Source organism: Thermobia domestica, chromosome 14 (genome assembly GCF_964235325.1).
Source record: "Thermobia domestica chromosome 14, izTheDome1.hap1.1, whole genome shotgun sequence".
Taxonomy (NCBI): Eukaryota; Metazoa; Arthropoda; class Insecta; order Zygentoma; family Lepismatidae; genus Thermobia; species Thermobia domestica.
Window position 1 is genome coordinate 6,254,035 of NC_137467.1, and position 27,052 is coordinate 6,281,086.

At 36.8% G+C, this 27,052-nt stretch overlaps 2 protein-coding genes across 2 annotated transcripts in view; both read left to right on the plus strand.

Moving 5' to 3' along the window:
* The window catches only part of LOC145670560 (lipase 3-like), a 37,639-nt gene extending 31,769 nt beyond the window's left edge, over positions 1-5,870 (plus strand). The window contains exons 8-9 of the mRNA XM_081739365.1: positions 4,318-4,457; positions 5,687-5,870. Of these exons, the coding sequence (XP_081595491.1) occupies positions 4,318-4,457; positions 5,687-5,839 (293 nt within the window). The 3' untranslated portion in view covers positions 5,840-5,870. The remainder of the gene's footprint in view (positions 1-4,317; positions 4,458-5,686) is intronic.
* A 4,929-nt stretch (positions 5,871-10,799) lies between these two features.
* Positions 10,800-27,052, plus strand: part of LOC145669485 (lipase 3-like) — an 84,787-nt gene continuing 68,534 nt past the window's right edge. Inside the window, exons 1-4 of the mRNA XM_081737659.1 lie at positions 10,800-10,855; positions 22,712-22,853; positions 25,229-25,427; positions 26,798-26,912. Of these exons, the coding sequence (XP_081593785.1) occupies positions 22,758-22,853; positions 25,229-25,427; positions 26,798-26,912 (410 nt within the window). The 5' untranslated portion in view covers positions 10,800-10,855; positions 22,712-22,757. The remainder of the gene's footprint in view (positions 10,856-22,711; positions 22,854-25,228; positions 25,428-26,797; positions 26,913-27,052) is intronic.

A 27,052-nucleotide genomic window follows, 5' to 3' on the forward strand; every position in this document is an offset into this window, starting at 1 on the left:
AACAAGTGGACCAAAGTGAACGAAATTGTGAACAGATATTGCGGACATAAAATTAAAAAATACGTGTTTTGTATTTTCCTGGAAAAAACTTTTAGGTGGGGCACAGACCCCTCCAAACCTTTGATCATGAAATATCAAAAGTGCTAATAACAGTATGCCAGAAGTGCCTAAATTTACACGAAGAATTGGAACAAAACTTTGTGTTAGTACAATAAGCAAAAAATAAACAAATACGGCTTTTTTATTTCCTGCGAAAAAACGGTTTTAGGGGGCAAAAGGTCCCACCCAGAATTTTGAAATTGGACGCAAGAAAGGGAAGAAGAAATGGACCGAACTGAATGAAATTGTTCACAAATGTTGTAGAGGTAAGATGAGGGAATACGTGCTTCGTATTTTCCTGAAAAGAAAAATAAAAACTGTTGAGTGGGCCGAGGCGTTGAGTGTCGGAAGGAGAGGACCGAAGCGAATGAAATTGTCTGTAGATATTGGATATGAAAAATAAAGCCTCTCGTGTTTCACAAGCGTCTCCATCAGATTTCTTCAAATTTGGCAGATCAACAACAAGCACAAACAGCGTATTTTCTAGTATATGACGAGGCAACTTTAACCCTTATAATGTTTTTCTGCATAAACAAAAACAAGTGCCGATTAATTTCCTGTTTGTTGTTGATGTGCCAAAATTGATAGGGACATCTTAAAAACACGAAAGTCCTTATTTTACATACAGTCTATACAATATCTACACACAATTTCATTTGCTTCGGTCCATTCCTTCCTGCACTTTTACGGTAATATTTACTTTTTTTTTTTTTTTTTTTTTGGAGGGGCTCTAGACACTGTTTTGTCGTACAAATTAAAACGCATTTCATTTATTGTTTTGCAAATTGTCCCTATACGAAGTTTCGTTGCAATTCTCCATACTCTTTAGGAACTTGTGATGTATACTTATTTGCACTTTTAATATTTCGTAATCAACAGCTTAGAAGGTCCGTTCCCCACTCAACCGCTTTTTTTCCAGGAAAATACGAAACACAATTACCTCAATTTACGTCTAGAATATCTATGCACGATTTCAAAATTTTGGGTGGGGAATTCTGCCCCCCTAAAACCATTTTTTCGCTGAAAAAAAAACCTGTATTCGTTTGTTTTTTGCGTATTGTCCCTACACAATGTGTCGTTCAAATTCTTCATGTCCTTTAAGCACTTCTGACATACTATTATTAGCACTTTTGATATTTCACGATCAAAGTTTTGGAGGGGTCTGTGTCCCACCCAAACGTTTTTCTTTTTTTTTTCAGGAAAATACGGAACCCGTATTCCCTCATTTTTTGTCTGCAATATCTTTGCACAATTTCATTCATTTCGGTTCACTTCTTTTTGCTTTCGGGCGTCAACTTTGAAAATTTTGGATGGGGGCTTTTGTCCCCTAAAACCATTTTTCCGCAGAAAATAAAAAACAGGTATTCGTTTAGTTTTTGCGTATTGTCCATACACAAAGTGTCGTTGGAATTCTTCGTCCTTTACACACATCAGACATATTGTTACTAGCACTTTTGATATTTCATGATCAAAGGTTTGGAGGGGTCTGTGCCCCACCTAACCGTTTTTCCAGGAAAATACAAAACACGTATTCCTTCATTTTACGTCTGCCATATCTGTGCACAATTTCGTTCACTTTGGTCCACTTTTTTTGTCTTTCGGGCGTTAACTTTCAAAATTTTGGGTGAGGGCTTTTGCCCCCTAAAACCGTTTTTCCGCAGAAAATTAAAAAAAACAAACATGTATTCGTTTATTTTATGTGTAGTATCTGCCTGTCAAATTTTATCAAAATCGGAGTGTTACACTTGGGAAGTGTTACTTGTAAGAATATACCGTAATGCCATTGATACCAGGTGGAATTAAAGAATACTTTTAAATGGGATTACAATTTCGTTTCCATTCTGTTTATAACATTACTGTATTAGAACGATACACTCATTGCCATTTGTTATTTTTGTTATGTGATATACGTAGCAGACAGTTTTCCTTACATGTCTCTAGATCTTTTTTTTTTTTATTTCGTTTGTGTTAGAATGCAGTTTGACCGGTTCATAAATGAAAAGTAAGAAATGTTTAAGAGAAAAACAGAACTGTCTCATTATTATTATTATTATTATTATTATTATTATTATTATTATTATTATTATTATTATTATTATTATTATTATTATTACTATTGATATTTTTGAAACATTAGAATTACGTGCTTACGAGTTTTCGTGTCGGGCCCCCTCCGAAAAGTAACGCTGGATATGTGCCTGCACTGAATGACAGACGTATGACTCAAGGTATAGACGGGCGTGCTAGGCGATCGAGTCAGGAGCATCAAAAACAGACTAAGACCACAACTTGCAGTTTTTCATGCCGCTTGATACTGCTTTTTACCAGGTATGATATGTCGGCTAATAATGTGAAATAAACGAAGGTCAAGACCATGGCGTATTGGTGTTTCATGCACCTAGACCTGTAAAATATTTGTGCCCAAAACATCTTTCACCCACTAGCTAAATTTGTGGGTATGATCGCACATCTTGCCTTATAAAGTATAGTCTTATAAAGAATATATATAGCATGCTAAAAACCTAAAGACCAAATTCAATGATTTTCTATAGTTTTCTTTTTTAATAACGGGAAACTTGTTTATTTCATCACGATAAATCACGTTTGATACTAAGATGTCTGTTTCTGTCTATATATATTTTTCATACTTTATTGGAGACAAATTTCTTTTTTTGTTTTGTATTTTTTTTTTTTTTTCAAGAAAAGAGAATGATAAAAGAAGCTATATAACAGCATAAACTGAAAGCAATGGCTATTACTAATAGTACACTAATTCTAAATGAATACGTCATCAGAGGAAACAAAAAGTTATTTCTTTATTGTATTGTTTCAGTTTTTATTAACATACAAATTATACACTTCTATAATGTTTCGTAAAAAAAAAAAAATGAACAGGATCGGATGAGATTCGATCTGGGGTCAAAACAGTATAAGAATTACTAGTCCGTCACTCTACCCACTTGACCACACAGACTTTCTTTTCTTGCCTACCTTTTTCTTAAAAAAATAAATGCTCATGGCTATAGAGCATGTCACTTCCAAACTTAAGACAACAGTTTTTCTCTTGTTTATATATTTCCGTAAAACATCTTGGTTACAGAAGCTAATTTATATTTGGCAGACAATTTACACCCTAGATTTAAGCCAATAAATGCAATATTTTACTCCACTGTTCCTTGATTCAATTCTCCCCCTGTTCTGTTACCAATTCTGTAATTCCCTCTACTATCGTGCTGTGCGACTCCAAAAATTCCCTCGAAAACATTATTGCCAGTATACACAAAACCGAACATAATTTTGTTTTTTGCTTATATTTTTATTATTTTATTATATTTTTTGGAAATATCTCCTTAGATGGATTGCTTTTTATTATGTCCACATACTAATAACTGAATTTTACCCATAAACATAAGGAAAATGAAATAATTGCGAAAAATCGTGAGTTACAGTATACGCGCAATTTTTTTTGCGCATGGGAGTACCTATCCTCCTTTATCATGTCATGCACTTCGTTGATGTTTTCCGTGTTCACTGCACTTGAAGACCTGCCTAAGAGAGGTTCATCTTCAGTCTCACGATGACCAGCCTTAAAACATCTCACCCACTTCGCTATTCTTGTATATCCAGGAACGTTTACCCCGAAAGTATCCTGCGAAGTTTTATGAATTTCCATAGAGTATTTGTCTTGCAGGACAAAAAACGTGATGAGACTTCGAAGCTCATTCTTCTCGAATTTTCTTAGATTCTCTGCCATATCTCCTTACAGTACCTATAACAAAGGAAATAATAATGATAAAATGATCATATACGGGATGAGAGGTTCACAATATATGAACTTTCTAATGACTACAATGTACAATGACTACAAACGCTAAAAATACATGTAAATACGTCAAAAATGGGAGAAATATATATATTGGTTTTAAAAAAATCAAAGAAATACCAAAATAAATGTTTTAAATCACACAATTTTTAGTGAAACAAAATTGAATCCTAACGAGCAACCTATCTATTCATCAAGGAAAAAGATGCAAAATTATCAAAATCCTAACCGTAATCAGCGCTATAATTTAAAATGTGAAACAGTTTGTATCGGAACGTAATTGGTATAGTTCTTTTTTTTAAAACTTTAATCAGCTTCTAAAAGAACAAGGAAGTATAGGAAAATAAATTAGTTATCTACAATATAATCAGACGTACATTTCTTTTTAATTGCAGAGAAATTTCAGAAGTACGACTATGGATTGAGAAATCTCCAACACTATGGACAACTTCTTCCTCCGACGTATGATCTGAGTAAAGTGACATCACCTGTATCTCTTCACTACAGTGACAGCGATAAATTTGGAGATCCTGAGGTAAGTATACGTACACATTACGACCACTAATTTTTATATATATATAGGTATCGAGTTGAGTTGATTTTAGTTTAGCGTCCCTTTCAGCAACGAGGCTATATGAGAAGTGGACCTACTGATTAACTTGGAATCCGAACCACATGAGCTCCCTCCGGGAATCGAACCCGGATCTTCTACGCCAAAGGAGCGTACACTAACCGCTTAGCCACGGAGGAGCTCATATAGGTATAGAGATAGATAGATAGATAGATAGATAGATAGATAGATAGATAGATAGATAGATAGATAGATAGATAGATAGATAGATAGATAGATAGATATATGACGTTGTATGTCGGTTGAACTGTTTGATAGTAATTTTTGATCATTGTTAGCATTTGGCTCGAGTCAAGCTTTCACTATTAATTTTAATTGAAGTGTGAACCCTAAGAGGGTAAGAGGTACAAAGAGGGTATATGCCAGAAATAGAGTATGTCACAAGCTCCTAAAGCTAGTGAAATAAAACTCGGCATATAGGTTTTTCATTAGAAATAAGCACATATTAGGTTTACACAGTGTTCGAAAATTCCGCTTCTAAAGGAGAAAAAAGACAATTTCCACGGGCCCAATATTCTAATTTCCGATTTTATATTCATAAAATGCCCAATCTGAGGAAACGACCGAAGGATTTGAAATCCATATATCGAACCCTATTGCATTCGCCAGCTGCTTAGCTTGATTACATATGTGTACAGTTTTTTTTTTTTTTCCTTTTTTTAAAAGGAAATCTGGTAATCCGCCTCGTTTTTAAACATATTTTCGCTACAATACATGGAAACTTCTAAAATTTTGCCTTGAAGTAAGGGTTACAATTATCAATAAAGACTGACATTATCTGATTAAATTCTAAGTAGGAATCAAAAACATAGAAGTGGGTACCATATTTTCTTCTTACGAGTATACACAAGATATGTGAAAAAGTAGTAATTATAGTTTGCTAATTGTTTGTAGTAATTATATATTTCCAATAAATATTTTCCATTTATAGTTTGTTTTACATGTTTTACACCGAAACATCCTAGCTTTTTTGTTTGTTTTTCACATCTTTAACCTTTGTATCTTCCCCTATAATATCTAACGTGGCAACATCGCAAAGAAGAGAATCCTGTCTTGTACGCGGGAAGTAGGTTAGGATAAATCATGCAAACTTTTTTTAACATTGAATATTAGTTTTTTTCCTGTTGTTTCAGGATGTGTATTGGCTCTCTCAGCAGCTGCCGAATCTAATCGGAAAGTTCCGAGTACCACTCGCTGCATTCACTCACATTGACTTCATTTGGGCGAAGGATGCCAACACCTTGGTCTATGATAGAATCACCAGCATCATGAAGCAGTACCCATGAAAAACTAATGTAATTATATTGTACATAACAATGTATAAGTTTGTATATCAATGTATATCGTACATAACTTTGTATATAGCATATAATAAAATATCTCTTTTTAATGTACGCTTGTAATGATTATGTTAGTAACCTTTGCTCTTTTTAAACAACTGAGTTCTGTTTCATAATATTGTAAGGCGCCATTCCCAGTCCCACACACACACTATAACCACATGGTTTTACTACGAACATGTGTTACTATGTTCAAAACATAAACAATAGTAGGCGACAATTAGCGACTACCACGAAGACACGAACTAAAATCGAAAGATCTACGAAGTAAGCCGACCCTCTCCTCATGAACTCATCTACAAGAAGAGTGCCATATAAGACGTCAAGAGGAGCAAAATATAAGTTGAAAGTTGATCATTTACCTATCAACACCTTTCTCCCAGGGCCGCCATGAGCTACTGAGAACTCCTTCAACTGTCTCCCGAATCTACTATAAGCAAAGAAGACATCGTTTAAACAAAACATATTACTGAGATTGCACTGAGCGAAGGAGTTATCCTCATTACCTGGCAGTTTGAACCTTTTCCGAGGCCATTTTCGTGTCCTGAGGACTTTATTGAACACTGAAAACGGTTTAGAGGTTTACCAAAAAAACTTTGTTAAGATTTTTATAAGACATTAATTTGTTATTAAAGGTGAACAGTCTAAATTATGAGTTTTATTTAGACTCTACAGAACAAAACATTACTTATAAAGCTCCGATAGATTTCCAAACCATAGAGATCCAATTCGTAACCCCACTTAACTAGTTCCACTTCCGGTTTTAATTAGTACCACTTCCGGTTTCAATATAGGGATGAAAGCTGATATGGAATCTCTTCTTGAGACGCTGAACCCATATAACAAAAACCACTTTGCATTATCTATTACTGTTTTCACTCTATGGTGAGGGTGAACAAGGAACGTGGGATTTATTTCCGGGACGCTGTAGCAGTGGCGTAGCGTTAGTGAACGCCAGGGTTGCCAACATCCCCTGTTCACAAGAAAAGATACATATAAATTATTCGTTTACACTTAAATGTATCTCTATTACTTCCACCGCAATTTCTTCTGGATGCAAGGATCTCTCGCCTCTTCCAGACAAGCGAAAGCCCTATACAGTATATAAGCGTCGCTCAGATGCATGTTTTCTTCCTTGCCTGTAGAACGTCAGATTCTCTGGGAGTCCAAGAGCTGCTATAAGCATCAGGATATCTGGTAAATCGTTTTCTGTTAAGATTAGAATACGCATGTGCAAACACTTGTTTCCCTACACCCATCCTCATCTCTCACAATCTTTTATTTGACTTCGATTATGGTAACGTACTTCAGTATTACCAACTCCAGGTATTTTCAACTAAACTGAAATTTTCTGTACAGAACCTGGGAGCGGTAAATGCAATAAAACCTAAATGATCTATTCAATGCCTTTCTGAAACATGTTTCTTACATAAATTTGATAGCATAAAAGTAGCTTTAAGATGTTCTGCAATTGCAATTATGTTTCTAACTCGGAATATCATATATCCTTCCGTCACCCTAATATGTAGAGACCGGATGTTTAGGCACTAAAAACCTGGAAAATAGGCAGGCAAATAGGCACTAAAATTTTCAAAAATAGGCAGTAAAATAGGCACTAAAATGTAACTCGAAATAATGAAGATAAATACTCAATACCATTAAAAAATAGATTCAAGTCATATATAATGTTTAAAGAATATTGAAATATACTTGTTTGTTATTAATTTCTCTTATTGTATACATAAAAACTATTACGGTTCTGGGTTCAAGCAGCATAGTGCTGCGTGGTGCACACCATCCTCAACCGGCCTCCGCGGAGAACTCCCTACTCCTCGCCCTCAAATAATACAGCTTTGCACCATTTTATTTGTGGGCTCGGAAAGTTTATTCCCGCGACGATCGTTCGAGGAAGGTGCGACACACCTCACCGTTACGGTCCAGATTCGGACGGATCACCTGGGCGAAGACCTAAGACGTATTACGAAAATAGACGAGAGCATCACCTACTTTCATGAATTGAACACAAGTTATCCAACAGTCACGTTATCGTCACGTCATGCAATCTGTGAAAGAAAAACTGACAAAATTACGTATAGCAGTGCTATTTATTGGAAATGAACAAACGTACCTGAGACAAACAAGTTTTTCTATACATTTATCGCCCCATTCTCGTAATGAATTCGTAAGTATACTTTTACTACTCACTTCAATATTTTCTGTCCGCCATGGCTAATCGATAGGTGTGATCACAATTTAAGTTGTAAAACTGTATATCCGTCGAATCCACTCACGAAAACCGTCCTTTCTTCCGATATTGAGAATTTAACAGACAGTCATTCCAAGCGAACACAGTGACAGCATTATGTGGTGATTTCTGTTGAAGAACAGAATTATTTCGCCCAGTTTTTGTGTTAGTCGCTTACTATATCTCCCTTGTCCTCAAGTACCACCCGCCGAGTCCTTTGTCTTCCACAAAGTCTCGATCACGCCCCCTTTGTTATAAAGTACTACTTGGGGCTGATTTACTTTAATAATGACTTACACAACACCTGCGAAAAACACTAGTATCTGCATTATTATTCTCACAGATCATTTTTGGGATTTCGAAGACAGTTCTAGTTTTTCTAAAACATAACGTAATTTAAATCATTAAAAAGAATTTTGGCGTCGAGATAATACTATGATCAGCAAAACTTGCTGATTCACGCTTCACACACACACACTTACACTAACTTCGGTTTACAAGTCAGCAGTTCTCTCTGTTTTCTTCTTCCTCTTCCTCTACTCCCTTACTTTCGGTACCACCAGGTGGTAACACAATCAACGAGAAACATATACCACCCAAAGTGTACGAATTCAGATAAACGTCACATAATGCTCGAACGCAGAATTTGCGTTTATACGAAAAATATTTTAAGCAGATTTTTGGTACAGTTACAAAACAAAGCTTGTTATGAATTCCATATATACTGGGTGAACCTGAAAGATGTGCACATACTTCGGGAGATAATTCGTGACATGGAAAGAAGAGAAAAAATCCTTTTGCATGTTGTGGAATTCCGCGTCGTGAACGAGTGACAAGTGGACCACCTTGGAATCGAAAATCGAATCCTGACAATTGGAACGAGACATAAAAGTGTGCACATACTTCGGGAGGTGATTCTTGACATTCAAGAGGACGTGTTGTCTTCTTTTCATGTTACGAATCACCTCTCAAAGTATGTGCACATCTATCTGTTCCGTCCCAATTGTCAAGATTCGATTTTCAATTTCAAGTTGGCACTACTGTCACTCGTACACGAGACGGAATTCAATAAAATACAAGAGGACTTTTTGTCTTGTCTTGATATAATTAATCACCTTCCGAAGTATGCGCATATCTTTGAAGTTCACCTTATATATATATATATATATATAATATATATATATATATATATATATATATATATATATATATAGTAACGTACCACGTGTCTGTGTTTTTAAACACATAATACACGTATATATGTGTGTATTATTTATTTTATATAAATTATATATTTTCCCAATGAAGGATTATTTTGAAGAAAATGCATAGAATATGCAATATTAGGCAGTAAAGGTCAAAATAGGCAAAATAGGCAAAATAAAATGGGCTGAAATCGAAACTATAATCCCCCATATAAAGTTTAAAACTTTATTTTTGATCATATCTTTAATATTAAAGAATAGGCATTTTGCCTAACATCCGGTCTCTACTAATATGATTCTCCTTGTGATTAGTAACATTGATTGAAGGAGAAGAATAACTGATAATATATCTAGTTTTGCATATTTTGTGTTTGTATTCGTTTTGCACGTAAATCGAATCAATATCAAGCTTCAATTTCATTCAAGTATCAGTTTGCAATTTGAGTGCAACTAGTCCTTTTATCTTTATTTGTTGATTTTCCTTCAACATCTGTTAATTTAAAAAAAAAAAACTTGTTTCCATCTTCAATGATGAGGAACTTGTTTGTGACAAAGACAAGACTAGTTTTCACATCAAAACTGTGATAACTAACTAAATGGAACAAGTGTTCGTTACTGTTCGAGAATCGAGTTCTTGTATTTCACAACAATCAAGCAATTCATGCTAGGATTTGTTTGACCATTTGCTTTAGCACTGTCCATGTGACCTTAACCTAATACGATCTAAACATGATTTATGAATGTAGTATTCAAATAGAAGGTCAGCTTAGTAAATTTAACTACCATCATCATGAAGTCTGTTTCAAATAAGAAATAATTTATTTTAAATAATATAGTTATGACAGATTTTGCTGCCCCGTGCAAATGCATGTGTTGCACATATGGTAAAGCCGGCCCTGGAATCTACATTCAAACTGATACCCACCAACAGATACATAGATTAATATAACTGCTCCATAAGATTTCCGGTACGTATGCAAGGCATGGTTTGAAAGTTTTTTTTTTTTTTTTTTTTTTTTTTTTAAGGAAAAAATACTTCCCCGCTGAAAAAATAAAAGTTGTGGTGCGAAGATTCCAGCATTTTGTTCTCACTTACCACAGTTTCCTTGAGAGTTCCTGTTCCTTCCAAGACATTTATTAACTTTTTTCTTTTTTTTTTTTTTTTTTTTTTTTGCATAGCTACATTTTATTTTTCATCTGCATCTAAAAACAGATTCAAAGAAGAAGGATGAGGTAATTAAAACTTTATAGTTTATCTAATGTATTCCATCCCAACTCTTCCATAAAGAAAAGCGTCACGCGGCCTAATTCCAGATCTTAAACAATGCCCATGTATGAATTATGTAATTGTTTATCAAGGTTATTCTCATGAGCTTCTAACAATTTCTTTGTGTGGTGGAATTCCTCTCGCCTAATGTATTTTCACTGAATTTAAAGTCTTCATTCTCAGTTTCATAAACAGTGTACTAACAGCTGAAACATTTTGGTATTCCTTTGTACACATTTATAAAGGTAAGTAGATACGTCCATTTAATTCTTAATGTTACATACACTTTACTAACAAAAATATTTTTATTACAGCTAATAGGATTGACAACTCTAAAAAAAATAAATTATCGACACCCATTCATAACACAGCCACACACACACACACACATAGCACACTACGTCCCTGGGATGTCCCATTTTGATCCCAATCATCCCATTCGGTTCCCGGGATTATCGGGAAATGAGAAGACATCCCATGGACGTCCTGCATGGGACGTCCTGAAGGATTCCCATGTAAAATGTCCACGGGACGTCCCAGATGGCACAGGAGGTCCGAGGGAAAACAAATAGACATCCCTTCGTGGTCCCGTTGATTATCCCGTATCCCGGGATATTAGCGGACATCTGGATCTCCCGCGGACATCCTGTGGATGTCCCGGGAGCACATTCAGATATCCCGGGATGTCCCGTCGTCCGTTGCGGGCTCAGTCTCGGACATCCCGTGGACGTACTTGTGCTATGTGGGACACACACAAAAATAAAAAAATTGTTCACCAGACTTCAGGATGTGGATTCGATATATTTTGGTAAACAGAATCCAAATTTCGAAAACCCCAGGACGATTAACCGTGTCAATTTTTTGTTATGGGCCAAAAATTTGAGCGATTTTGGATAGAGAGGACACAAGTTTTGCGTCCATAAAACAAAATTCACACGACCAATCGTCCTGGGGTTTTGAAATTTCGATTCTGTGTACCAAAATACTGTACATCGAATCCATAGCCTGGGGTCCACAGCTTCACAGAATCCACAGCTTTTTTGTATAGCTGTGTTACGTGTACCCTCCCTATCCGAAATAACTCAAACTTTTCGCGCATAACAAAAAACAATTAACACGAACGATCGTTCTGGGGTTTCGAAATTTACAATCTCTATGACAAAATAGATCGAATGCGTACCTTGAGATCCGGCGCACAGAACTTTTGTGTATGCGCGGCTATAGATCCCCAAAACAAATGAAGAATAATTGCATTTTAAACCTATATACATACATACATATATATATATATATATATATATATATATATATATATATATATATATATATATATATATATATATATATATATATATATATATATGAGCCTGACAAAAATAACGATCAGTTGGCAACACTATCAACTAACGAAGTGTGTCTATAGAATGTCATGGTGATACATGGTCAGCACATACGCTCGAATTTTTTGCTCTTCTAGACCCAATTTCAAAACATTTAAATCGTAAATACTTCCAGACATATTAAAATTACGGGATAACACAGAAATGCACTCTGTCCCGTAGGAATCGAGCCAGAGGCTACACAAACAAAATGTTTCTGTATTAACCCTTCTTGCTAAAATGTGTTGTATTATTGTTACATAAAAGGCCGAGGTGGCTCAGTGATAGAGCCTCTGGTGCATCAGGTCCTTGGTTCGATCCCAGGTCACGCAAAGTGATATTTCTGGTGGACAAACACTGTGCGTGGGTTTTCTTGAGTTCTCCGGTTCCTACCTCTTTCTTCATTCCACAATTGCATTCATTTCTCATATTCATCATGTTCTTTAGCCTAGATGGCTTAACCGTAAAACGTAAAACTCAAAGATTTCATTTTTACTCTTAAATATAGATTTAACGTTTAGGATATCTGATAAGTCAATTTCAGTCATTGTAACGCTTCAGGTAATCAGCCCATTTCAAAAGATTTACGTTATGTATCAAATTTTTAGTATCATACAGGGCTGTTCAGAAATAAGTTGACACTTTCATAGTGGCAATGAGTAACTTACGTTCAAGAGTTTCGAGCTTCCTTATATCCTACGTGCCTGTGCAACATCAAGGTTATGAAGAATGGCACCTAATGTGAACTGGGACTTGACTCCCATACATTTGGATTTTTTTTTTCAGTTTAGCGTCTCAGGCGTATGCCTCTTAGGCTAAGGGAGCCAGATGATTAAGGCAAGTGAATGATGATGGAAGATTCGGTAGAATGAGAATGTGGAAGAAAATGGAAAACGCACAGACACGATGTTATCCACCAAAAATTTACTTGGCCGGAGATCGAACCAGAAAGCTCACACAACAGAAGCAAGTTCTGGACCATTGAGCCATCCTGATCTCCCATACACCTGTCGAATGCACAGACCATAGTATAGGTCGTTCCCCCACCACATTATCTAGTCTTGAAAAGAGCTGCCTCTGCTCAAGAGAATTCATAACGACATATGCCTACGTACAATATAAAAATGAATGACTCTTCAAGTTATATGTGATACATTCATTCTTGTTCTTAATGGAGGGGGCAGGGTAGCCCAGTGGTAAAGCACTTACCTCTGGTGCATCGGGTCACAGGTTCGATTTTTGGCTAAGTTTCTGGTAGATAACACCGCATTCATGCGTTTTCTCGGATACTCCCGTTTCCTCCCACATTTTCATTCCACCAATGTTTCCATCATAAGTCACTTGCCTTCACATTCGTCTCCCTTAGCCAAAATGGCATAATCGTGAGACCTTAAAATGAAAGATTTCGTTCGGACTACTAGTGATGAGCGCAAGAGTCTTGGTCTTGCAGTTTGTGCAAGAGTCTTGCATGCAAGACCAAGACCATACCTGCAAGACCAAGACTCTTGCGCAAAAGTCTTGCACAATTACCTGTTCAGTTGTACAGCGCTCACCTCCGTGCATGGGATTTCTGGTTCGATCCCAGCTTACGGCATGTGAGCTCTTTGATGGGCAAAGACCGTGTGCGTGGGTTTTCTCGGGGTTTACCCGTTTCCTCCTACTTTCATCATTCCACCATTTCATTCATTTCTCATCATCACCATCTCCCTTAACTTCGATGCATAATCGTGGGACGTTAAACTAGATATTTCATTTCATTTCAAAACATATTAGTGGTGTCCTTCTTCCAAAATTAAAGAGAAATGTAGTATTGAACATCGGTAATTCCGTACACCATAGTTGCCAACTACATGGATATGGCCTTGACTCCGAGATTTAAACATCCGTTGGAAATTTTTAATGTGTACTCATAAAATTAATGTCGAAATAACATTTTTATGACATTGATAAAAACTTGTGACCGCAAGTTTGATTTCAAGAGCGGATGCTTATACTTTGAGAACGATATAACATTATTCAACGATAAATAATCCATACTTACAAGTGAGACTGATTTTGTACAGTTATTTCAAATAACTTGGAGTTGATGCCGTTATTTTCTATCTGCCGTTTTTTTCAATATACTGTAGGTCAAAAGTATTTATATAAATTGAGTTTACACAAAAGACAGACAGTTGAGTCGTTTTCAGTTTTCACTCAAATTATTCTAAAATATTAAGAGATTTGATTATAATCATTATTACTTTAATTTTCTCTCTCTCTTTTTTTTTGGCCAGTGTTGCTAAACATATCATCATCATAATAGCTATTCTGCCAATATTGGCAGGTCACTTGCTGGAACTAAGAAGTTGGGATATACGGTGGTCCTCAGATAGTCTCTTCAGCTTGACGTAGCAATTTTGTTTTAATATCTGCCTACTAGTCTTCTTCGCTCCCTCTTTCTCTTTCCTTCCACCATACCTTCTAGCATATCCCTCATAATACAGTTCGTCCTCAGCCAATGTCCCAACCAGTTCCTTTTTCTCCTCTTAATTACATCTAAAAGTCTTTTCTCCCCTACTGCTACGATTGCTAACGCCTCATTCGTTTTAGATTCAACCCAGCTAATTCTCTCCTTTTTTTCCTCCATGCCTACGTTTCGAAAGCCTCCAGTTTTTTCTATTCATTGCTTTAGCGTAATGTCCATGATTCTGACCCATATAGTACATATTAGAATCAGTAAAACAAAATTACAATATTTAATTGGAAGTTTGTTCAATATAAAGATTAGCTTATCGTGGTTGAAAAGAAAAAATGACACCTTTAGAGTGTGAAAATAATTTTGCAGTTCATGGTATTTCAGTAATCTGTGCCGTCTTGGTTTTCTTTCATGCGTCTTAGGGGTAGCCTCCCCAGTTTGGGAACCAGTAGAATATTGGATCTGTTAAATATATATATATATATATATATATATATATATATATATATATATATATATATATATATATAAAGGTTATGAAACGTTGTTATTTATCTTATAAGTAGCGAAGCATGGGTACTCACTAAAAAAAATAAAGGTCATCGCCTATCTTGTACACTATCATCATTCTTATACGAAAGTAAGCTATATTACATTTAGAAACATACATTGTATTTCCGTTACCATTCCGTTATTATTATCCACAGTAAAATTTACCTATGAAAAGCATAAGATTTCTTAAAAGCATAACTTGCAAGACTCTTGTAAGCAAGACCAAGACTAGGTATGCAAAAGCAAGGATTCCAGTGCAAGACCAAGACCATAGGTGCACTGAAAAATCCATTATCCGAACAGAGGTGTACTGTACAAATATATGTCATGCCTATGTTTACTACAGCAATCGGTACGGAGCATACGTTATCCATATGCTACATACATACTGTCTTTTCCCCCTTATATGTTTCAACATGCAGCTGCAGGATGTTTCAGATCTAATAGTGTTCCGTATATTACATATGTATACGTATCTTACACTCGTAAGCTATATGCGTCCATCTGTATATGAGACCTTACCGCTTGTATACAGTCATACGTAAAGTATGTATAGATGGTACATTTATATGGACAGTATTATAAAACATACGTTTTCAGTTATATATTTGCTTCAAGACGTTATCTATAGTCGTACTTTAAGTCCAAAAACTACAGGATTTACGTATGTAACCTATGTTTTCAAGTTCGCCACATTTTTTTTCTCTCTGTATTTAGTCTTTTCAAATTATAATTCCTGATTTGCGACACACTGCGGTAGCGAACTAAATATTTGCAGAATTCCATGGCTCAAAAGGATTTCTTCGTTGGGTAGCAGCGACTTTGAGAATTTGGCCACGTACCATCACTGGCAAGTATTATAGTTACAGGATGTCATCCGAAATGGCTGCTACCCTTACACAAAAAGTTTCTCTGTTGACCTTGTGCACTTGTTCTTTCGTTACATACTATAAACATAACGACGAGTGAATGTTAGTGATTGTCAAAGAAAAAATGAAATGAAATCTTTGAGTTTTACGTCCCACGGTTATGCCGGTTAGGCTAAAGGAGACGGTGATGATGAGTAATGAATGAAATGGTGGAATGAAGAAAGTGGGAGGAAACGGGAGAACCTCGAGAAAACCCACGCACACGGTGTTTGTCCACCACAAAATTCACTTGGCGGGGGCTGGTATCGAACCCGAGACCCCAAGCACCAGAGGTGAACGTTCTACCACTGAGCCACCGCGGCCCCAGTGATTGTCAAAGAATTGGAGGTGTAAAATGTGGAGGGAAACGGAAGAACTTTGAGAAGTTCCATGGACATGATATTGGACACCACAAACTCACATCACTTGGGATCGAACCAGAGACCGACCGTACCAGAGGAAGCGCTCTGCTACTGAGGCACTGTGGCCCTTACATCACATATTTGAACATTTCAATAAAAAAGAAAAACTAAATCATTTCTGTATATCAGTACTAGCAGAAGTGCCTAGCTTCGCAAGCAAAGCACAATATTTGATAATAATGAACTGACACTGAGTAGAAATAAATACCAGCACACCTGTCGATAACACAGACATTGTTCCAATCGATTCCCGAGCCAGTTGATGCATTGTTCTCATTAAACTTGGGCTTAAATGTCATCGGGTAAGTCACCAATGAGCTCAGTGACCCCCGGAAACTATGAATTCGACAGTAATGACGGTTGTTTTCGATTATTTTTATTTGTCACTCTCTAAGCGGGTATCTTACCACCAGAGTTCTTATTTTCTGATGGTAAGTCATATGTATACCTCAAGTTATTTTTAAAAAATGAGTTTACATATCGAGGTTAATATTCCTAACATCAGAGGCTCCTGACATACTCTAATTTTAACCATCTGGTCTCCTTTGAACCTCCCTCCTCCCCTAACCCTAGGAACACCTAGGTATTTTTGGGTTACATTAAAAGCCAAGGGGTATGGGCCTCAGAGAAGTGTGACCAATACTTACATAGATACACATCAAAAAGCCCTAAATACTCTACGATCTTTTCCAGACTTCAGTCTCTTTGATATAGTTTGAATAACAGACAAATATACAAACAAATAGTGCAGTGGCGTATTTAGGGGGGCTTCCGGGCTTAAGCCCCCCGAAATCTTACTTACTATAGTAAAGTATATGAAATATCTTAAAGAATTTTCATTTTCAGGCAAAGCCCCCCCCCCCCCCGCCGAAAGTTAGCAAAGTCCTCCCAGAAACAAAATCGTAAATACGCCACTGAAATAGTGTATTTGTATTTATGCGTGTGTAGGTATACAATACTAAAAAAAATTACAAGTGTATAATACATGAGTCTGATGTTTTTGTTAGTGTTCAATTTTTAATATGTTTGACTTCATAAATTACCCAAGAGAACAGCATGACTTGGAAATACGCATTCTCTTGAAGGAATACAGTAATTAAGGAAATTTTCTCTAGAGAAAGAACAGAATGTTGTTTACTATTTTAATTACGACTTATGAAATATTTTGTATGTTTTCTTGTATATATTAGCATCTTCTTTTCACATTAACATTACATAACAAAGTTGCAAATGTTTGTTTTGAGAAATATAAAAGCTTTCATACAATGAAACTAACATTATCTATAAAATCTCAAGGCTAATATGTAGGGGCCGCGGTGGCTCACTGATAGAGCGTTCACCTCTGGTGCTTGGGGTCCCGGGTTCGATCCCAGCCCTCGCCAAGTGAACTTTGTTGTGGACAAACACCGTGTGCATGGGTTTCCTCGGGGTTTTCCCGTTTCCTCCCACTTTCTTCATTCCATCATTTCATTCATTACTCATCATCACCGTCTCCTTTAGCCTAACCTGCATAACCGTGGGACGTAAAACTCAAAGATTTCATTTCATTCATTTCAGTTTTAATATGTAAGTAAATACCTAGGTACATTTATATTTATTGTATTGTATTGTATTCATTATTATTGCATTTTATACAGGTATTAGCGTCAATTACCCGCTTCGCTGGTTTAAAATAAGAAAATGTAGTAATATATTCCGTTAGTCAGTCACTTCTTACCATTACCGAAGCGATCTCAGATCCATAGAAACAAAAAAAAAAAAAAAAAATAGATATAATGAAAAATCAGAAAATAGTAAGTAATCTATATAAATAAAAATTAAATATTACTATTGTGGACTGAATTTGGATTTAAATGGCGTCGGAGTGTCACTGTTCATCTCAGTGACCTCGAAAACTATGAATTCGGCATTAATGTCGGCCATTTTGGATCATTTTTATATACCTCCCCCTCCTCCTCCCACAAGCTGCGAGGCTAAATTTGGATTTAAACGGCACCAGAAGTGTCACTGTTTACCCCAGCGTCTCCAAAAACTACACAACAAAAAAAGAGGTGTTGAAACAACACAAAATGACTAGCACTTTGGCGTGTTACTTATGTGTCAATTCAACACCAAGTTTTTTTTTTTTTTTTAATACTAGCCAAGCTAGCTACCTTTTACAGGGTTACGCCCTGTTTGAGGGAGACTGAGGTTTAAAGGTCGTGAGGTGGTCTAAGTGCTTTATTATATCTTTATTCGTTGAAATGCTGAACTTAAGGAACTTTGCGTTCCTTAACATTTGGCTTGGAGAAAGAGCGTTCACAGTTTACATATATTGATACAGTGATGAATACATTCCAGGAATGAAAGACATGCATACATTCATTAGTTGTTAGGAATTACAAAATAACAAATTATTAATTACAAACATTTATGATTGTTATTTTACAATAATAAAAAATAATAATAATGAAATGGAAAGTGAGATTGTCAGTACTGAGAAAGTGATGGAAATAGCATACATAATAAGAGAGAAATATAACATGGATGCAAAGAGGCTTATTGTGAGATTAGGAAATACAGAAACGATGTAGTGTAAGATACGATTCTGTAGTTAGATGATGATGGAGATGAAGGATGGAGTGAGGTGCAATGCACAAAACAACACAACGGTGAGATGTTAACAGACGCATGAGGTTATCTTCTTGCCTAGGGGGACTCTAGGCTATGGTGTAAGACGGTGGGGTACCCAAGTTAGTATACAAAGGAAATCACTGTGCGTGAAATGAGGGGAAAATGAGGGGAAGATGAGTATGAATGGTGTAATCATCTAGAAGCATAAGCATGGGATCATCGGGAGGAAGTGTGTAATGACGTAACGTGAAAAGAAGGGATAATGGAGTGTGTACATGGCGTGAAGGCGTAGGATGTAGTGCTAAATAATGCATTGTGTCAAACAGAAGGGGATGATGAGCTTGAAAACGGCTACGGATGTAGGAGAGTCGGAGAGTTTCGAGGTGATATTGCAACGTTGGAAAAGAAATGCGGCTATAAAGGTCACGTTCAACACCAAGCTTTTTTTTTTTTTTTTTTTTTTTTGCTAGCCGTGGCTAGCACCCACCCAAAGGGTTACGCCCTTTATTTGGGATGTGAAGTTACTGTTCACTTTTGATTTGGGGGTATTTTTGAGGGGCAAGGAGGTTCTACATAATCTTTATTATTATTAAGTGCATTTAATTACAGGTCATTATGGCCGTTAACCATAATCATCAGGAAAGGTTACGAATACTGTCTGTCAATTCATTGTGACATTAGTGATAGCAAAGCAGTGATGCAGGATGAATCCATGAGGTGCACTTGACAACACAACACAACATAAACAGGATTAGAGAGACGAATGTAGGTTATCTTCTGTCCAGGGGCTACTCTGGACGCAATGAAGACGAGGGGAGCCCTATTAGTATTGGAAGGTCACAGTGCAACATATGATGGAGTGATGTATGGGGGTGGAGTAGGAACGAGAAAGTCTTCTAAAAGTAGTAAATCGGGACTATTTGGCGGAAGAACATGATGATACAAAGTAAAGAGCAGGGAGAGTGGAGAATGTCGGAGAGTAACAGAGGGCTTACGAAGAGTGGCTTCGTGGTGCATTGAATCAAAGAGTAGTGAATGGTGGTTCTGGAATCGCTTCGCAACGTACCTGAGCCGGAGATCTTCAAGATGATAGAGTATGTGCCGAAAAGGCGTTCGCTCGTATAAGTCTCTGGTGGGGCTTGGTAATTGAATGCGAAACGCAAGACGTAGGGCGTGACGCTCAAGAATCTGGAGGCGGCGGTAATATGACTCAGGTGCTGAGAGCCAAGCTGTAAAACCATAAGTTAAAACAGGTCGTAGAAAAGTTTTGTATGTGTTTAAAAGAATGTGAGATTTCAAACCCCAGGTTGTCCCAGTGAGGCGACGGAGTAGGTTCAGGCGGTTAGTAGCTTTGAGAATGATACCTTTGAGATGAGCAGACCATTTTAGATGAGAGTCAAAGGTAATACCAAGATACGTCACCGTGGGACTAGCGGCAAGGGGTGTACCGTCAATCGTGACGTGGAGGTTGGATGGATTTCGATGTACACGACTCCGTTTCAACACCAAGCATATCGCCTTCAGAGCATATCGGAAATACCACGGTACTGGCTGTGAGTGTTTGCAATGTTTTTTTATTGTTTGGTATAAGCAAAGCTTTGCGAAATATATTTGGCACTTATGCCAAGGAACAAATAATGCTCAATGTTTTCTGTAATAGGTCACAATGATATTGTTGTAAACCTGTGAATCATCTGAGAACAGTTACACAGATAGCAGTGGTTCCACCTGTTTTCTTTATCTGTTATTCTTGTGTCTTAGCATATATGAACATAAGATGCCAGAACTGTTGCCTCTGTAAATGTTGTCAGACAATTCACAGGTTTACAACAATATTATTGTGACTAATTACAGAAAACATAGAACATTATTCATTACTTGGCAAAAGTGCCAAATATGTTTCACAAAGTTTTGCTTATATTAAACGATAAATACCAATGCAAATTTTCTCAGGCAGTAACGAGTTATTTCTGATATACCCGGAAGGCGATTGTGCTTGGTCTGAATTAATACACTAGTAATACGCTAAAGTGGTAGTTATTTTGTTTTGTTTCAACACCTCATTTTTTACAGTGTATGTATTCGGCACTAATATCGATCATTTTCAATCATTTTATATATCTCTCCCTCCCTTAAGTTGTACCGTCAAAGAGAAATGATAAAAAAAACAACCTCATCTATGTTGTAAATTTAATGGAGATCGATCGGCTGGTTCATGAGTTATTAAGTCACAAACATAGTCACTTTAATTTTTATATATTTTTATATATTTTCCCTCTCTCCCCCCTAAATTGCGCCGTCAAAGTCAAGTAACTAAAAGCATCCCAGGCTTGAACCTCAACTATGTTCAAAATTTGATTGAGATGAGTCGGGTGGTTCGAGAGATATGGCGTCACATAGTCACTTTCATTTTATATGTATAGATATTGATATAGTTTTTGTACCTTGCGTCCTTATGCATCATCTAGGTCATAAAGGACTGAGCTTAGTATGAACGTGCGCTCCGAACCGTAATCATTTTCGTGTAATGTCCATGTTTCTTACCCATACACTACAATACTCCACATGAAGCATTTTATGAGTCTTTTTCTCAACTCTTTATTCGAGGTTGCATAAAATAGTTTTTTCTTCCTTCTAAAGGCTTCTGTCGCCAATCCTATCCTTGCTTTTTGTTAACGTTCATACTTCATATCATCACTAATAATACTACCTAGGTATCGAAAACTAGTCCGCCTGTTCTATTTTCTCCCCTCCTATTTCTGTAATTGACACCGATCCCTTCGTTCCAATCAGCATATTAGCTGTTTTTAGAGAGAATTACCACATTCCCTCCACGACCATGCACTTTGTTTCTAATTACGTCCTAAACGCTTCATTACATCTATATATTAAAATGTTAGGTTTATTTGTTTGTGATCAAGAAAAGTTATGTTGGTTGACGTTTATATGTTTGTGGCCAACTCTTTTGAGAATGGTACCTCGGAAACCACAAGCTTTAGAAAGATGCCGTTTTCACTGATCGATTGCAAATTTTAAGTAGATTGTTCAGTCCTGATTGAATATATTTTAAAACAAAATACATGGCCGTTATTTCTTTATTACATTTTTAGGGTTAGACTGCAAGTATTGACAATTTAAAAGTGAGGCATCATATCATACGAGTTATGCTTTCCAACACTACACATTTGTATACGGGGTTAGTATATCTCTCAGGCTTTTGTTTCATGACCAAATGATAATGAAAAACGAAGGATAACTATTTCTCCAGTCTAAGATGAAACTTTATTGTTTCGAGTGTTTTGCTCAACAAACACCATATATCACTGACATTATAATTAATTGTGTGTGCAATGTATTTGCTTATTACACACTGCATGCAAGAATAAAGAAAACACTGATCATACATCAATTAGAAATTAAAACGGGAAGTAGGTTCAAATTTTGCAAACAGTGCGAGATATTAAAAATAATCGAAAAACATCTTCCCTTTATGGTATCCCTTGTCAATTTTAATCAAGACGTCCTTCACTTGTGTCTGTAAAGGAACATGTACAGATGTTGTGAGGAATGACAAGGAGATTAATGCTCATATGTTAATGATCCGCTGTGTAGAGGGTGCAGGTTCAACAAGTAGCATTATTAGAAAATCTAAGACATCAGAGAAAAAAAAATTGAAGACATTCGTAGTACATAGCACTGAGAAAATATTAAAATAATATATTTCACTGGAATTTGTTTCTGGTAATCCATCAATTTCTTTCTTTTGCAGACTCTCCTGTTGAAAATGATACTCCACAAGGATTTTTACAGTTAACATGGCAGTCAGTTTACGCGATCTGCTCTTCACTTTAATCCCTTTTTTATTCATCATATCTAAGGGGAGAGAGCAGTCAGATATAGACAAAACTACGGTAAGTTATTTCTATAAATAGTTTGTTAATTCATTTAACAATGCTTAAATAGTTATAGAAGAGAGTTAATTACTTTGGTTATTACCATATTTGAAATCTAGTGAGTTAGACGAGCATACCTAATTTTAATCACGTTTCCAAAATCGTCATAAAATATTTTTTTCTGAAAATTTTTATCTTGAAAATAAACAGTTTTTCGTGGTACTTAAAACAATAGAATCGCCTGCTAAAACGGAAATCGTTAGTACTCCCAAAAGTAATCTTTCCAAAAGTCATCTTTGCTTCAAATGTTCAGTGACCACTATCACTGTGAAGAATCCGTGTGTACAACTGAACTGAATTCCTGGAGTGGCCTCACGTAGCGTAATTGCTAACGCTCTCGGGCGACCACTCCCGGGTTCGATTCCCGGTGTGGACATTCGGTCGAAAAAAAGTGTAAAAGTTTATCAGGCCATCCTTCCCAAGTAAGGTTTTCCTCTTTCTTACGATGCAAATGCTGGGACTTAGGTCGCTTCTTTCACCGACCGAAGCTGCCGAAAGAACAAAAATCTAATTCCTAATGCTATAGCCATTAGAGGTCCAGAGCTTACGGAGCCGGCTTGTTGCGCTCGTGCTCTCACACACAACAACAACAACAACAACTGGATATTAAAATGCAATTCAAAAGGAAGGTTATACACATACAAAAGCAATTGGATATTAAAGTAAATTAAAAATGAAGGCTACACACACACAACAAAAACTGGATACTAAAATACAATTTAAAACGAAGGCTACACACACAATAAAAACTGGATACTAAAATACAATTCAGAATGAAGGCTACACATATACAACAACAACTGGATATTAAAATACAGGGTGTCCGAGAAGTCCTTCCCTGATTACAGAAATTGATAACTCAGGCTAGAAATAAGATAGAAATATGAAACTGGTGTTGAATTGTTTGCAAACTATAAAAGTTTTGGTCACATCAGTACACTTCCACATGAGCACCCTTGGTAGCACGTAGCACATCTAGGCGATATTCAATTTCCATCCACACATTAGCCAACATCACTGGAGGGATCGATGCAACGACTGTAGTTATTCGTTGCTGCAGGGTTTCAAGATCTGGTACACGTGTTCGGTAGACCTCATCCTTGACATAACCCCATAAAAAGAAGTCTAATGGGGTTATGTCAGGAGAGCGTGGAGGCCAAGCTGTTGGTCCATCACGACCAATCCATCGCCCAGGAAATGTCCTATCGAGATAGGCACGGACGTCCAAACCCCAATGAGGTGGTGCACCGTCTTGCTGAAAAACGACATCGGGGCGATACTGAGGCAGCTGAGGAACAGCATACAGCTGCAACATATCCAGGTACACTGCAGATGTGATGGTATCCTCAGCGAAGAAGAATGGCCCGATAATTCGATCGTGCAATAACGCACATCAAACATTCACCTTTGAACTGCCTCTGCTGAACTCTCTGACCTCCCTGGGGGGTTCTGAACCCCAAATGCATACATTATGGCGATTCACTACTCCACTGACAAAGAATGTCGCTTCGTCGGAAAAGGCAATTCGTCTGAGATAACCATTATCGTCCGCAATACGTGATAGCATTTCGACCGCAAAGTCATATCGACGTGTACCGTCGTCGGGCAACACGGCTTGAACGAGTTGCACTTTGTAACCACGAAACAATAAACGTTTGTGTAAATTGTCATGGATAGAGCTTTCTGGCATCTGTAATTCACGTGAGGCCCTGCGCACCGATTTCTTAGGACTTCTCAGAAAAGACTGCCGCACAGCCTCCACCGTGTCTGCTGAGGTTCTTGGTCGACCAGACCTCGGAAGGTCAGCAACCGACCCTGTGTTCTTGAACTTCTCATACCAGGCTTTAATGCTCTTGACATCAGGTGGAGTCCTCCCAAATGTTGTCTGGAACTGTCTCTGCACCGTGGTTGGTGATCGTGTCATATTTCTATCTTATTTCTAGCCTGAGTTATCAATTTCTGTAATCAGGGAAGGACTTCTCGGACACATAAAACTGTAAACCTTAAGCAGTAAATATCAACAAAGCTTATGGAGACTCAAAATTACTTACAGGGGTCGCTGGTAAGGAACGGCTGGACAGATATACATGTTATATACGATTTCTCATTGCATGCCGTAGTTTGGAAATATAAAAATTAGAAAACTTGCTGTTTTATTGATTTTTTGTAGCCGTTCCAACTGTAGGAAATCCTCAACACCATAAGCTGTAGAAAAATTCGTGACTTGCTGCAGTATATTAATAATTGAAAACAAGAAAATTGTTCCAAGTCATCCCTCTTGACAGCATTAGCATTTAGTGATGTTTAATTATGATGTTTCTTCTTCTTAACAGCCTGAGTTAATTGCGAAACATGGGTATCCATCAGAAACGCATTACCTGGAAACGGACGATGGTTACATCCTGCAGATGCACCGGATTCCGTACAGTTCAAGATCTCATATACAGCAACGGAGGCCTGCGGTTCTTCTTCATCATGGAATTCTAGATTCTTCTGTACATTGGATCATCCTTGGGCCACGGAAAGCTTTAGGTATATTAGCCACTGTACAATGTACAAAAGTCATTTATAGTTGACCGACGCCTAACGTCGGAATACCCACTTACATTCATGAGCAATGATGTAGTGAAATGCGTAGAGTAAAGGAGGAGAGGAGAGATAAATATATAGAGAAACACGTGTAGAAACTTTTGTCTGTCCTTGAGTCTTCCACCTCCCAACTGATGTAATCTACTTTTCCATTCCTCCCTATCCTGAGACAGACTTCTTATTTCTTGCAGCATTTCTTCTCTATATCTTTTACCATTTTCTTTTGTGATTTCCTCGTCACTCACTTCACGATTGATTTAATGAGGCTTTCCATTCTTCCCTATCCTGAGACAGACTTCTCATTTCTTGCAGCATTTATTCTCTATATCTTTTACCATTTTCTTTTGTGATTTCCTCGTCACTCACCTCACGATTGATTTAATGAGGCTTTCCATTCCTCCCTATCCTGAGACTTCTCATTTCTTGCAGCATTTCTTCTATGTATCTTTTACCATTTCCTTTTGTCATTTCCTCGTCACTCCCCTCCTGATTGATTTAATAAGGCTTTCCATTCTTCCCTATCCTGAGACAGACTTTTCATTTCTTGCAGCATTTCTTCTATGTATCTTTTACCATTTCCTTTTGTCATTTCCTCGTCACTCCCCTCCTGATTGATTTAATAAGGCTTTCCATTCTTCCCTATCCTAAGCCAGATTTCTCATTTCTTGAAGCTTTTGTTTCCTATATTTTTCACTATTTTCTTTTGCTATTTCGTCGTGATCATCTTCCGATTGAATTTATGAATCTTTATATTCTTCCCTAGTCTGAGCAAGACTTCTAATTTCTTTCAGTTTCTTTTCCCTATATCTTTTACCATTTCCTCGTGATCTAGGTCCCGAGTGGTTTAATGAATCTTCCCATTTTTCCCCTATTCTCAATCAGACTTCTCATTTACTTACACATTTTCTTCCCCATATTTCGTACATATATTTCAATCGTTGCCTACCTCTAGATATATATTTTTCTTTTCTCATTTCCTCCATAGTTAACAGATGGTTCCCTTATGTTTCATAATATATATCCATTCATTTTATGTCCTCTTTTCAATTGTCTTCAGTTTATTCCTTTTTTTGAAAAAATCTACCATTTCCAACACTTTCATGCAACATCATATCTACACATCTAATTTTCACCGTTCTTCTATAGCACTACATATCCAAAGATTTTCCGTTTCTCCTTTCTCATAGTCGCCGCTTCTTTCCATCATACCGCGCTATCCTTTGAAATCATTTTGACCAAATTACAATCATAATTGGTAATTTCCTAAATTGTTTCTTGTTGCATTGCAGTAATGTAATCTTCTTCTTTTACAGCTTACATTCTCTCGGATAATGGATACGATGTATGGCTAGCTAACTGCAGAGGAAATACCTATTCAAAGAATCACACTACCTTAAGTCCGAAAGGAAATGATTTTTGGAAGTTCAGGTAAGACACGAATAATTAAGTTTGTGAGTCGTGAAATTTCGGCTTTAGCTAGTCATTTAACTGAAGTTTCCAGAGTTCTTTTTCTCTATCCTACCTTTGGATTGTATGAAAGAATTATTAAATTGAGTAAAGTTGATCCT